At 36.8% G+C, this 15408-nt stretch overlaps 1 protein-coding gene across 1 annotated transcript in view; it reads right to left on the bottom strand.

Moving 5' to 3' along the window:
* Positions 1-15100, bottom strand: part of MARCO (macrophage receptor with collagenous structure) — a 54205-nt gene extending 39105 nt beyond the window's left edge. Inside the window, exons 1-4 of the mRNA XM_027854673.1 lie at positions 14924-15100; positions 6261-6362; positions 4272-4532; positions 1635-1670 (exon numbers count right to left, since the gene is read on the bottom strand). Coding sequence (XP_027710474.1) covers positions 1635-1670; positions 4272-4532; positions 6261-6362; positions 14924-15032 — 508 coding nt within the window. The 5' untranslated portion in view covers positions 15033-15100. The remainder of the gene's footprint in view (positions 1-1634; positions 1671-4271; positions 4533-6260; positions 6363-14923) is intronic.
* Between the last annotated feature and the right edge of the window lie 308 nt (positions 15101-15408).

Below are 15408 nucleotides of genomic sequence, written 5' to 3'. Positions count from 1 at the left end.
TTGGGGTAGGAGCCTGAGAAATAATGATTCTGTGATTTTTGCACCAGACCTCACCTTCTTCCAGTTAGAACATCCCTAGCTAGGTGGCATAATGTGGGACTTGGAGTCAGAGAGACCTCTACCTAGCTGTGTGACCCTGGGCAAATCACTTAATCTCTCTTGTACCTCAGTGTCTTCATCTGTAAAATGGGGATAATAATAACACTTCTTTCACAGGGTGCTTATGAAGATTTAATGAAATAATCTATAAAGTACTTTGCAAACCTTAAAGCATCATATAAATGCTAGTTATTAATACTGTATGTTTATTTTATTATAGATAATATCAACTTACAAGAAACAGTGTTGAAGAATGAAAATGTTTTTGTTTTGTTTTGCTTTGTGATGCAATTGTGGTTACATGACTTGCCCAGGGTGATACAGCTAGTGTCAAGTGTCTAAGACCAGATTTGAACTCAGATCCTCCCCACTCCAAAGGTGGTACTCTATCCACTGCCCCACCTAGCTGCCCCAAAAAAGGAAAATCTTGAAGAAGAAATTGACAAAAGGGAAGCCTAAGAAAAGGAAAGGAGAAGGTCTAAGGCTTAGCAGGGTCATGGGAGAATTTAAGGGCTAATTGTATGTATTTTTTTTGCTCTGTTTGGCTATCATAATCATCATCATCATCATCATCATTATTCTTATTATTGTTAGCACCAACCTGTAGGGCCATCTCCTCTCTAACCAACTGTCTTCCTTGAATCACTGGCTTCCAGCAACAGGTGACAGAAAGTAGGGGTTCTGAACCTCTTTACTATTTCCTAGGGATGACACTGCATCCAGGGATGTTTGGGAAAAGCAGTTCAGTTTGAATGAATCTGTGGCTTGGAATTCTATACTTGGAAGTAGGTAGGAGAACTTTTAAAGAATTAATAAGCTAAGCTGAGAACAGATGTTTGGATTGCTGATGGTTCTTAGAAAAGCACTAACTATATTGGAAGTGCTCAAATTCCCTCCCTGCACAATGACTTGCTATTGTCTAGACGGTACACAGTATATACTGAAGTCACTTAATAAATAATGGATCCAAAGATTCTTGCCTTAAGAAAGTTTCATCTATTTATTCCTGGAATTGAATGTCAACCAAATCAAGAGTTATTTATTGTTGATTTTATTGAGCAGCTACTATATGCAAGGTTGTCTGGAAGACACAAAGATGAATAAGGTACAGTCCCTCTCCTCAAGGATATTGCAATCTAATAAGGAAAATAAGACATCCTTGAAAATAGAAGGCAAGGTATGCTAAGTACTAAATGAAAGGCATAGACAGTACGTGCAACAGAAATTCAGAGGAAGAAAAGATGGGCTGTTGAGGGACAGAAGAAGTAAGACTTGGGACTTGGCGCTGGAAGATGGTTAGGAATTATTTAGGTGGAGGGGAGAGGTAGAGCGCCCCCTCCCAAGAAGGGGCAAGGTATAGACAAAGGCAAAGAGGGAAGAAAACACAAGGCATGTTGCTGAAATGGTGAAGATGTGGAGAAGTTTTGTTGGGAGATAAGACTAGAAAGTTAGGTTGGGGCATATTTTGTAAAACTTTGAGAGAGAGGTTCTAACATAACCTAATGAAGGAGTAGGGGAAGCAAGAGTAGACCTACCTGGAGAGCCTGGATCACCTTTGTTCCCCCGAAACCCTGAAATGAGAAAGTGTTGTATGTCATGGTCTGTGCTGGATCATTTTGTACACTCCTCCCACTCAGCTTTCCCAAAGCCAAAGGAGGTGTCTGCCTTTTGAAAAGACACACAGGGACACCACATTCCCCAAGAGTACATTCTTCTGGTGAGTTTGGATGTTGCACACATACAATCTCCTATCTTGTACTGAATATACCTTGTGGAGAGTATTCTTACTGTGGCTAAAACACCCTAAGTGAAGAGAGATCATTTTTGTTGCTCATTCAAATATTTTTTTCCTACAAACTACTAATCACCTAGAAAAACCAGATGTTTGGTGTGTAGGCTAAGGAATAACTAAAATTTTTACTTTCTTTTGCAACTCCTTTGCTTTAATTTACATAGACACAAACTCTTTTCAAACATATTCTCATGAGAAGGAAGAGTGAGATACTTTTCTTTATATGGCAAAGAACTCTGGCATCTTCAAACTTGGAGTAAAGATACTTTCAGTGACAACTTCCTGGGCTGGAAGGGAAAAGACTTTCTATTTTTCCTCTCTATGAAACCTATGGGCATAAATTTCTTAATTTCCATTCAGACATTCTGGACTTGATCTCTGTGTCATTATGGAAGGATATTGTCTCGTTCATTGCCACTACACTTTAAACTATAGAGTCCTAAGAAAGCCAAGAATGGATCACCTCATCAGTTTGGATGGCTTTGTTGATAACAGTATGAAAAGTGCTGATGGTCCAAACCTCCAGGGAGTAGCATCTATGAGGCTTATAGTACTCGATGACTCCAATCAGTTTCTTCAAGTAATAAGACTAGCAGAATTGTCCCTTTAGCTCAGTCTTATGATATTTATAGCCCAAAATTCTGGATCTGATGAGGGAACTATGGAAAAGTTTGGATTGTTCTCACAGACAGCGTTCTCTCTTTTGTGGAAAAAAAATATTTATTTATTTTTAAATTATGAGTTCCAAATTCACTCCCTTTCTCCAGCACCTCTTCCACTCACCAAGAAGTTATACATGGGAAATTGTGCAAAACATCTTTTCATATTAATCATGTCACAAAAAAGCAAGAAAAATAAATTGAGAAAATTATATTTCCATTAGCACTCAGAGTTTATCATTTCTCTCTCTGGAGGTGGATAGCGTTTTCATTATGAGTCCTTCGGAACTGCACGGGCATCATTCTCAAAGGTCAAACATATGTCCCAAATATTCCTAGCCTCTCTTAATAACTTGTGTCACTCAGAAATTTTAGCCATTTTATATTTTTCACCAAGATCACTTCTCAGAGTGGTGAGTTCCCTAAGATTAATCCACATAGACACAGGGATTTCTTTCATTGATTCTAAAACTTTTATTCAAGTATCAAGAATGACCCTCATTCTAGGATTATGGAATTTGCAAATAAGGTCAATGTTCACCTTCCCCTTTGGAATTTATAGATTCATGTCCCTACTTTTTGTTACTGTAATTGAGGCTTATTTTGTGCAGAATCCTGGAGGTGGGGTGAAATGTAACATACCTGGCCTTTAAGCAGAGGCAACCATGGTAGACAGTGTTATATAATATAACATTCAAATGTAAGCTCCCCAAGGGTAGATTCTGCAACTGTATCTGCTTCCTTTTTTTTTCTTAAATTCTCAGTACATTGTACATAGTAGGTACTTAATAAATGATTATTTAATGAATATATGGAGAATATTCAGCCCCTAGAGTTATTTCCTCTTTTATACTCTTTGCATTGTAGGTACCCATAAGATGATTTTTTCAGAGACTAGGACCAGCATCTAACTAACTTTTAACTCCCCTAAATTGAGATTGGAAAACCAAGAGGTAGATGGAAAATGAGATAGATAGCTCTTCTTATTTATCTGGGCTTTGTTTTTGACAGTCTGTTCAACTCTGCCAGGGAAGAAGGTTGGATAACTCTCATGAACCCATCATATTCACCCTTATATAAGAGTAAGTGGAAAACCCTTCTTCTTCCTCTTATTTTTCCCCTTCCTCTTTGTAGTTGTATCCCTAGTGCTTAGCACAACGTTTGGCAGATAGGAAGTGCTCAATGCATTTTTATTCATTTATTCCTTCTTCCTAGGGAGCGTAATGTGTGAGAGATTGGATATCAAAATCCTATTTGGAAAGTAGGTGAGTGAGTGAGAGTATGGATTGAGCTCCTGAATCTGCACTGAGAATCATATGTATGTAGTACTTGGGCTTTGCTGTCCCCACTCCTCTCCAACTATTTCATAATCACTCATCTTGTTTTAGTCTTACTTCAACTCTAGGTGAGGGACAAGGAGAGAAAAGGCAGAAACTATTCTCCTTGTTACAACAATATTGAAACTAAGGTCTGTGATGGCTAAAATGCCTGCCCTAAGGATACATGATGAATTAAGGATGGAGCCAGGAATCCATTCCACTGAGTTCTCCTCACTCATAGGAAGATGATTTTCCAGGCAGATCAGTCTGCCTTTCCATATTCAGTGTTCCTACCAATATGAACATAGGACTTCCTCCTCTCCCCTCTTCTCTGAGGTGGCCCCTTGTGACAAAGGCAGAAAGGACCAAAGAAAGAGCAGAGAAAACAGATATGCCACTCACCTGGGTTCATGGTAATGTTGTCCATCCTTCCACATAATTCTTTCTGGCTGGCCTGCACTTCAGTGATTGCCTTTTCAATTTGCAGAAACTTCTCTCTCTCAGTCTTAATGTTGAGAGGGGACTTGCTGGACAGCATATAGGAGAAAGATGGACCTGATTCTTCGTCCAGGGAGGATTCCAGTGTTCCATTGGGAAAGAACAGTCTTTCAAGTGTAAGAAGCCAAGATCTCTGGGAAGCCATTTCCTTCTGTAGACTCAAAACTATATATGCATGCTTCTTATAGGACCTTAATATTCATGCATCACATTAATGTATAACTTTCATATTTTCACATTTCCCTAGGAGGATGGAGGACCTAGAGCAAATCAACACTGCCTCTCCTAATTCCCAAGTCATAAGATCACTGAAGTTAGAACTGTAATGCACTTTTTAGCTCCAATTTCCTCCCCCCCTTTTTTTTAAAGATAGGTAATTGAGATCCACAGAGATTTCTCATTTGCTAAGAGGTAGACATGAAGAGGAAATAAATTATAAAAGAGTAATTTATTGGGAGTCCAGTGGGGAGGGTAAATTTTATTCCCCTTTGCCTTGGACATAGTGAGGCATTTACAGGTTGATTGTGTGCATATGAGCCTCATCTTTCCTTTTCAAATATCAGTTGGCAAGGCTGCTTCATTTTTGTACATCTGTCACATCTGAATCATTACCAAGTTTTTGAATTTAAGGAGCAGTTCCCTAAGCCAGGGATTACATTGATGTGCCAAGTCCTAGGGATGACTGTTTAAATGGCATTCTTGCAAGACTGCAATTTGGTTTCCCTCACTTTATGTAGTCCTTTGGACTTAACACGTAGAACCAGTCTTCTTAGAATGGAGGCAACAAGCTAAGTCCATCATTTGTAGTGGAAGACTGGTAGAGTCTTCCATTTGACCTTCCCAACCCCTCCATCATGACTCCCTGGCATGGTAAACAGCAAGCCCTGGGGGAGGGTTGTTGCATGGCTTTCTGCTGTACTATCCTCATCATAGCTCATGGGTGGTACCTGTCCCTTGTATTGACTTCAGCTAGAATGCTGTCGTCTTCCCACCATAATGGCTTCATTACCAGGACTTCTTCCCAATTTCCTATTTAATCTTGGTGTTTCAGAAGAACCCATTAATGCCTCAAACTTTCTGCCTCAAAAAGACTAAACAAAAGTTGGCAATCTCTGGCTTTAGAAACAGGTAGATCTTGTAATATATTAGATCAATGCATGCACTAACATTTTGCTAATTCAATTTGGCTGGCCTGTATAAATTATTAAATAATCTGAATAGCAGAAGAGTTTTTAAAGAAACATAAAACTATAACTTTCAAGAGTGCACAGTAATCCCAACTACACTAACAAAGGATTACCTAAGAGAAGCCTTAGAGAGACTGCTCAAATGAAAGAATTATTTGTAATTAGCATATAAATATTGCCTATAAAGTATTTGAAAATAGTCTGTTCTAAATTTCCTCCTCACTTCCATTCACACCATTCATTTGCTTAACCCAATTCTTCATAGACAGAGAAAATTAGGATTCTATGATCTGTCCAATCTGTGTCTGAACTGGTCAAAAATTCCAAAGTAGGGGGCTCCAAATTAATGATTAATTAATTAATTACATTTTCTATCTAGCCAGTTATCATCCACCAGAATTGAGAAGTGACTAGATAATCCCCTGAGATGATGAATTTAAAAAGCCTTCATATTTGGTTAAATAATTCAATTAGAGGAGTATAGTGTTTTATATATAAATATGTGTGTATGTATGTATGTATACATATACAGACACACACACTTATCCTCTCCTAACCCCGAGGCCATCTTGTCTCCTTCTGTTTACCCAGAGGCTTGCACAACAAGGAAGAAAAATTCCTCAAGGCTCCTGGATTAACCAAAGTTTGTGCCAGGGTGGGCATCATTCTCTAGCATACAGAGCTTGTTCCCAAGAAAAGCAGTTACCTTGTATCACCAGAAATCCCACACCTGCTGTAAACAGGACCAAGTAGATGATTATTGCAGACGTGATACAATGTCCTCCACATTTTTTCTTGGACTTTGACTCTAAAACGCAGAGAGTAGAATGTTGTTGGGGGCAGAGCAAAGCAACCTCTAAAAGTATATATACCAGCAGGATGTAAATCATAAGTTCCAGTGGTCCCACTCCACAAAAGCACCAGTTTATTTGACATTAAGAGAAGGAGGCAGGAAAAGTACATAGGCCCCACAAAGGGTCATTCCAGTGATCCTGTTCCTCCTAGGAGAACAGGACTGGAAGAACCACTCAGATTGGAATCTCTGGGTAAACTACTTGACCCCTCCAGTGCTCAAACTGCTCCATTACCTCCTCAGGAAGACCTCTCAAGTCTAGATCTAGGTCCTGAGTCCACATTTCATTCCCCTTACATATACAGAGATGGGTCTTGTCTAGTTTCCACAGCTTTCAGCCTTCCTTTCACAATGCCTTAAGCTCCTCATTTTTTATTTTGGTGTACTTTAAGGTAATGGACATATTACCAACAATAATTCATAACATATTTGGTTTGTTGACTACCATCCCATTGATATTCTAGGATCTTTCCCGATTATGTGTGATAGGAAAGAATTCTTCACTAATAATAAAAATAGACATTGAATAATAGTTTATCATAGGACCATTTCTGTCTGAACTCCATCAAACACAAATATGAGCAGAGTGAAATAATAACTCATATTTACATAACACTTTAAGGTTTGCAAGCTCTTTGAACACATTACATTATTTCATTTAATCTTCATATCAACCCTGTGAGATAGGTGTTATTATTATCTACCTTTCACAGAGGATGAAACATGCTTAGAAGGAGTAAGGAGTGAACAACTATGGATTATATTACATTTCACTAAAGCATAATTTAAATGAGCAAAACATAGGATTTGCAGACCAAAGCAACAGAACTGCTCCTGAAATCTCAAAATTCTTTGGACTCCTTCCTATAATAAAGTGAAATTATTGGCTTTACAATTTGGAACTATGCCTAAAGGGCTATAAAATTGTGCATACCCTTTGACCCAGCAATACCACTTCTAGGTCTCTATCCCAAAGAGATCACAAAAACAGGAAAAGGACCTACATGTACAAAAATATTCATAGCATTCATTTTGTGGTGGCAAAGAATTGGAAATTGAGGGGATGCCCATCAATTGTGGAATGGCTGAACAAGTTGTGGTATATGAACGTAATGGATTACTATTGTGCTAAAGAAATAATGAGCAGGCAGACTTCAGAAAACCCTGGAAAGACTTATATAAACTGATGCTGACTGAAATGAGCAGAACCAGGAGAACATTGTACACAGTAACAGCCACAATGTGCTTTGACTGACTTTGATAGACTTTGCTCTTCTCAACAATGCAAGGATCTAAGACAACTCCAAAAGACTCATGATGGAAAATGCTATCCACATCCAGAGAAAGAACTATGGAGTCTGAATGCAGATGGAAGCACACTATTTGATTTCCTTTTCCTTTGTTGTTTTGTTTTATTGTTTCATCCTTGTGGCTCCTCCCATTACTTCTAATTGTTCTTTATATCACAACTAATGGAAAAGTTTGCTTAATATGAATATATAAGTAGAGTCTATATCAGATTGCATGCCATCTTGGGGAGGGGAAAAGAGAGAAAGGAGGAGAAAATTTAAAACACAAAAACTTATGGAAATGAATGTTGAAAACTAAAAATAAATAAATTAATTGTTTTAAAACAAGGAAAAAAAAAAGAAATTACTGGCTTTAGAATTCCTAGGGAAAGGAGGAAAGGAATGAGGTAACCAGCCACTTCGAGGAGACTTAAAATTTTCAATTCCCAATGGCTGCAACTTTGCCTGCTAGCTTTCTCAATTTCTCCACTCTATTATGTGTTTGGTTGTTCTCACTGTGAAGGGACTTTGAAACTAAGCACTTCCGTATTTCATCTGAAACCCCCAAAAGCTATTGTATTAGGCATTCCTAGTCTCAAAGTCACAAATGGGCAGGGAGTGGGGTGGAGTCATTGTCTCACCATTATTACATTCATTCCATCTCACTGAATGACCATCAATCATCCTTACAGGTGTTGTACAGGACACCCAGCTTTTGCTTTTTGTCAATCTCCAAGTGAAAACTGGAGTTCAATGCTTTTGTATACTGGTTTCTGACCTTCTGAGTCAGTTGCCATTTTTGATATTCTCAAGGTCAGTGATTATATTATATTATTGTTGAATTTAATTGAATTGGAAGGGAAGTGAGATGGAAAGAAGGCCTAGCAACAGATAGGTTTCCCCCAAAAAAAGCAAAAGAAAAGAGGGTCATTGAAACATTTTTTTAAAAATGCACAGAAGATAACAGAAGGAAGACCAGAAGGAAACACAGACTAGTAGGACAGTTTTGAAAGTTACACATGAAATTATTATATACTTAAAAGGAAAAGCAAGCTCTATATCCTAGATTTGCAATTTTATGTATATTCTTTTTTGTTCTATTTTGCATATAGAAATATGTGTTTTATTTAGTGTCTGTTAAGTTCAGAATATTTTGAAAAGTCCTGTTGAAGCAAGAAGGGACAGATAGTTCCATTGCATGGAGCATTAATTAGCAAATTATAGAGCAAGCAAAAAAGAACTATTTAATTCTAATTTGTTTCTATCTTCTTCATAGAGAGTATTTTTCAAACTATAAAAGATATAAAAATCATGGCTAAGAGAGAATCAGAGCCCAAATTAGATGAAAAGATTCAGAAAACATTTAGCTATGTTCAATAAATTCAAGTTTCCTGGCCCAAACAAACTATACCCCAGGGTACTGAGGTGCTGCAGAATATAATCTCAGGACAACTGTCAGTAATCTTTAAAGAATTATAGAAGATGAAAGATGTGCCAGAAGACTACAGTTAAGCAAATGTACCAATTTTCAGAGAGAGGATATAGGATAGATGTCAGAAACTAGGAGACTAGTAAACTTAATGTCAATAAAATTCTAGAATGAATTTTTAAATAATTCAATTCAATTAAACAAGTATTAATTCAATACCGATTATGTGCCAGGAACTGTGCTAAGGCATTAGGGATACCAGGACAATAAAAGAGTCATGCAGCTCAAATTTACATTCTTTTTAAAATTAAAATAACTCCTTTTGTTATTCTGAACTTAAACATTAGCATTTCTATAAAGAATAACAGCATAAGAAAATTGCACATAGAACCCTGAATCCCTATTATATACAACTTGAATTTTAAAAATATAAATATTGAAAAGTATAAATATAAAAATATAAATTCAACATGCTAGTTTCAAACCTATTTTGTTAGTCTGTGTTTCCTTCTGAACCTCCTTCTGTTTTTTTTCCTGTACATTAAAAAAATACTACACTGACCATCTTTTCTTTCTTCCTATCTCTCTCTTCCTTCATCTTTTTTCTTCCTTCCTTCTTCTTCCTTCCTTCCTTTCTTTCTCTCTCTCTTTCTTTCCTTCTTTCCTTTTTTTCTTTCTCTCTTTTCCTTCCTTCCTTCCTTCCTTTCTTCCTTCCTCCCTCCCTCCCTCCTTTCCTTCTTTTTTCTTTTCTTCCTTCCTTTCTCTCTTTCTTTCATTACTATGCTTGTCTTCATCTCTATACTAAATTCCCCCTTCCATTTAAAATTTTTTTAAAATAACAATTAGGCATAGTTAAACAAAACAAATCCATGCATTGGCTGTGGCAAAAATTATATCACAAGTTACTCTGAATTTCCCACCTCTCTCAAGGAATTTTGTTCTAAGGAGAACTTTTTTAATACTTCAAAGTGAAGGTGGTGATCATCAGAATAAAATTATGACCAAACTAATCACACTTCCTTCTTTTGAATGAGTTATTGAAAGAGTACACTGAAACAATGCCATTTTAATTCCAGCAACACATTTGACAAAGTTCTTCATGAGTTTGAGAAGTGTATAACATGATGGCAGATTTGAATGGATTTATAGTCTCTGATTGACTATACCTGAAGAGTGTAGATTAGTAATTTGATGTTATTGGGTATTAGCCAAGCTATAAAAAAATCAGTTTGAATCTCTATGTAAGAAAAACTTCTAAATAAGAGATGACCCAAAGTGTAATGGGCTAAATCAGGTATATTTCACAGATATATTTAGGGATAAATTCTTTTTTTTTTAGGGATAAATTCTTAACCAAACATAGGATAGAGGTGATTATAACAGATAAATAGATAATTTAGGTTGTATAAAATTGAAAAAAAACTTTTGCATAAACAAAATTAATGCAGCAAGGATGAGAAGGAAAGTGGTCAATGGAGAAAAAACTTTATATTAAATAACTCTGAAAAGCATCTCATAGCCAAGATCTATATGGAACTACTAGAAATATTTAAGAACAAAAGCAATTGGAAAAAAGAAATGGGTCAAAGAACATAAATAAACAAAAAAGCATGAAATAGAAATCTTAAATAACTCAATCTTAGAAAATGACCAAATCATAAAGGAACTACCAAAGGAAAGAGAAATAAACCCTAGTCTAGATGAATTTGTAGGCAAGGTCTTTAAAGTGTTTAAAGAACAATAATTATCTATGCAACACAAATGATAATTTTTCTCATTAATTGTGATAGAAAACACTCTACCAAACTCCTTTTATGAGACAATTATAGTCTTACTATCTAACCCAAGGAGATATAAAGCAGAAAAAGGAAATTATAGGTGAGTAACAGTAACATTGATTCAAAATTTTTAAATAAAATTCTAGCAAGAAGATTATAATTTTGTATTTTAAAATTTATTTTATGACCAAGTTGGATTTTACCAGGAATGCAAGGATAACTTGGAATTAGGGAAACAATTAATATTATCAATCATATTAAAAACAAACCATGGGGCAACTAGGTAGCACAGTGGGTAGAGAACCGGCCCTGAAGTCAGGAGGACCTGAGTTCAAATCCGGCCTCAGACCAAACACTTGACACTTACTAGCTGTGTGGCCCTGGGCAAGTCACTTAACCCTGATTGCCAAAAAACCCCAAAACAAACAAACAAACAAAAAAAAATAGACCTGCATGATTATGTCACTGGGTATAGAAAAATCCTTTGACAAAATACAACACTAATTCATGCCAAAAACCTGACAAAGCATAGGCTTTAAGGAATCATTTGGAAAATGAGTGGTATATATGCATAAAATCAAAAGCTAACATTATTTGCAATGTACAAACACTAGAAGTTTTTCCAATAAATACAAGAATAAAGCAAGCATGTCTCTTCTTTCAATTGTTATTTGATGTTGCCTAGAAATGCCAGCAACAGCAATAATGCAAGAGGAACATAGGAGAAGAGGAAACAAATTGTTTTCTAGAATGACTGGACCAACTCACAGCTTCACCAATATATTAAAAGGCTTATCTTGCTACATTCTACCTAGCATTGATTATTTCTTCCTTTTGTCATCTTCTCCATTTTTCTGGATGTGAGATGAAACTTCAGAGTTGATTTCTGTTTAGGTATTAAGATGGACTAGACGACCTCTGAGGCCCCTGCCTAGAGGCAACTAGGTGGTGCAGTAGATAGAGGGGTGGCCTTGGAGTTGGGAAGACCTGGGTTCAAATCTGGCACTCAGACACTTCCTAGTTGTAGGACCATCATCAAGTCACTTAACCTCTGGTTTCCTCGAGTATAAACTGGGGACAACAGTATGTATCACTTATCTCCCAGCATTGTTTTCAGGATCAAATGAGATAATGTATACAGTATTGCGCATATAAACATATAGTAGGTGCTTAATAAATGCTTATTTATTTCCAGTCCTTAGATTCTATTGTTATTTTATAATGAGCACACAACCCAAGTAGATCCCACTGTTGTATTCTTTCCTCAGTCCCTTTTGTAACCAAAGGCACATATTGTCCAGGCAGTTGACTGGGGTTAGGGATGCTGACTGGCTAACTAACTTTTCACCTTGGTTACAGAGCTTTCTACTCTAAAAACAGTTTTTGCTTAGGATCATAGAATATAGAGCTTTAAAGGACCTTAGAGCTTATCTCCCTTATCTTACAGATGAGGTCACTGAGGCCAAGACTTTAAATGACTTATTCAAGTTTACATAGTTAGTAAGCAACAGAGACAGGATTTAAACTCCCATTTTCTGACTCCAAATCCAATTCCTTTTCTTCTACAAGAAATTACAACTATGACCACAAGCCCCAGCAGGGAATGGTGAGCCACAAGCCTTCTGGACCTGGGTAAGCTTTTCTGCCTCTATTTCCCTTTTAACTTGATGGCAACTTAGAAGTATGGGGAATAAAGTGGGGGGAAGGAGAGGAGGGAGAGAAATATGTTTGGAGCTTCTCGCATCTCTAAATTGTGGAATTTGGGAGTTGGAAGCAACCATCGCACCTATTTAGTCCAATTTATAAACTGTATCAAGAAATCCAGTTATCCAGCATCTGCTTGAAGATCTCCAAAGAGGGAAAACCCACCCCTTCTCTACGTATTTCATTCTGGGACAACTCTAATAGCTAAGATGTCTTTCCTGACACCAAACTGAAATTTGCTCCTTTGCAGCTTTGACCCATTTCTCCTGGTTTTGCCCTCTGGGCAAATAACAGAAGCAATCCTGGAAGAATGTGCTCTGAATTGATGCTGAAGGACTCTGAGATGAACCAGTAATTCATCTATCCCTAGGTCCATGCTTTCTCGGACTTCTGTCAGTTATCCCCCTTCTCCTGAGACAGATGAGTGGTTTTTCTAAGTACTGAATCCCTGCAGATAATATCCATTGTAAGGTCCTCATCTCCCTTTATAGAATATCTCTCTTCTTTCATAGGAGAATTCATTAATGTTGTCCCACTCCCACCATTGAAACCAAGTTTCTCCCCCTGCTTCCTTTTTTTATCTCTCCCTTTGCCTCCTCACTCCTTCCGTAGGCTGTCTTCTTCCTGAGAGATTACAGGAATTATTTTCCCTTCATTGTTAACCTTTGACTTGATTAGGATACATCACAAATGTTTTTCTTCCTTCCCTACCCTGTTGTGTGTGGAGACTGTGTCTTATTCATTGTAATCCTCACAGTATAATTACACCTGGTAAGCTACCTGTATGACCTAGGACAACTCACTTCATCTCCCCCATCTTAGTTTCTTCATCTGGAAAATGAAGCTGTTTGACTACAAGTTTTCCTTATTTCTAAAATCTGTTGTTCTGTAATCCCAGAGACTCAATAAATATTGAAGGAGTGGATGGGATTCTGCAAACATCCCAGAATACAATGCTTCTAGAAAAGTACAATGGGTGTGTAGGGGAGTCTGAAAGAAAAGTTTCTTATGCTAATGTTCAAGAATGAGAATTCAGACCAAGAAAACAGAAAACTCACTGGAGGAAAGCTTTTCAAAACACATTTATGTGAAATAATGGTGATGTGAAGACAAAAAGCATTAATAAAATCTATTTTTCTTAAAACATCATCTATGCAATATTGTATAGAGTAAATGAATCAGGTAAAATTGAGGTTTTTTTTAAAGAATTCATTTGAACTGTATTTACATGTATAATTGATATAATATTCCTTGCCTTCTCAATGAATGAAGAAGGGACTCAAGGGAGGGGGAGAATTTGGAACTCAAAAATTTTAAAAATGAATGTTAAAATAGATAAAATATAAAAAAGAACTCATTTGAACCCTCCCTTCCCATTATAAAACAACCCTCAGTTCTAAAAAAGACACATACCTAAGCAAAGCAAATCAATATATTGATCATATCTGGAAACATATCACTCATTCTGCACCTATAGTTCACCCTTTCTCTGGGGAGAAGAGAGAGGTACATTTGACTTTTATTCCTCTGGAGTCAATGTTCAATATATGTCTCCAGTCCAAGTTTCTTGATTTTTTAATGAAAATTTAAACTTCAGTATTCACAACTAGTTCTCTTGAATCATTTCAACTTTAGAAGCTTATTTTCATATTTAATCAGCATGGTGTAGTTTTAAAAGCATTCCTTGAAGTCAGGATAACCTGGGTTCAAGTATAGCCTCTTACCCATACTGGCTAAGTCACTTAACTTTTCACTGCTCCAGACAATACCTTATAAGGCAGTTAGTTATAGAGTAGCTACTCATTTGTATCGATAGAGGTAGTTTTCTCAATATGGAAGTTCCTACAGCCGTTAAATCACAGGTGTAGACTCATGTGTCCTACCCTCTTTTCTTCTGCCACTTCTCTCAAAAATGCAATCAACTGTCCTGTTTTAAGAATAAATCATTAAGGGAAAAAAAAGTTCTAGAAGTTTCTGAAGTTAAAAAAAATTACCAAGTAAAATATTTAATGTGGAGAAAGACAGTAGAGGCTGGATAATTCACTTGTAAGGGAATACCATTTAAAAATAGAAGCAGTTTTTGAATTAAAAAAAAAAAAGAAATAGAAGATGCTAAATAGGTAATGCAGCTATTAATAGCCTTCCAGAAAATTCCAGAATGAACCATACTAAAAATTCATCTGCAAAAAGTCCGAATTTCTAATCGCTGAATATGCAGTGCAAATTCAGTCTTCCCAATCAAATATTCCATTCTTATATGGATAATGAAATGACTGCATTGCCCCTGGATTGCATTAACAGTGAAGAGTACTTTACCACTGATTTCAAAGGTCTCCACTGAAGAAAACATCATTTGTTCTGCAGCTGCCAATCTGTTGGTGTTACAGATGACCTCTTCCTCCTTAAGACCCTCTTGAGTTTCCATTGTTGTTGCTTTATAGTAGGCATAAAGTCCTAGAGTTAGCAAAAATGCTCTCCCCTAGAGGAACCACAAAATGAATGACTACCCCTCCTGTTTAATATTGCAGCTATTACAGACATTGGTGAGGGGTGGAGATGGGGTGGGGCATTTCCCTTTGGCTGTGATTTCTGAATGTATAAAATGTTTCCTAACACAAACCAAATTAACCATTTCTCAAAAATGACCTGTCCACATGTGTAGGTCCTGGCCAGTGCAGCTGGTTAAAAAAAGTGAGTGATAATACTCTGGGTACATCCTAGACCCCTTCTCCCCACGATCAACATCAAGGAGGGAAACCATCTCCTCCAACCTGCCCCATCAGAAATTAAATGTTAGACTG

The sequence above is a fragment of the Vombatus ursinus genome, unplaced genomic scaffold (assembly GCF_900497805.2).
Source record: "Vombatus ursinus unplaced genomic scaffold, bare-nosed wombat genome assembly UNPS02010548.1, whole genome shotgun sequence".
NCBI lineage: Eukaryota > Metazoa > Chordata > Mammalia > Diprotodontia > Vombatidae > Vombatus > Vombatus ursinus.
The sequence above is the reverse complement of the archived record's forward strand: the minus strand, read 5'-3'. Positions and strand labels throughout refer to the sequence as shown.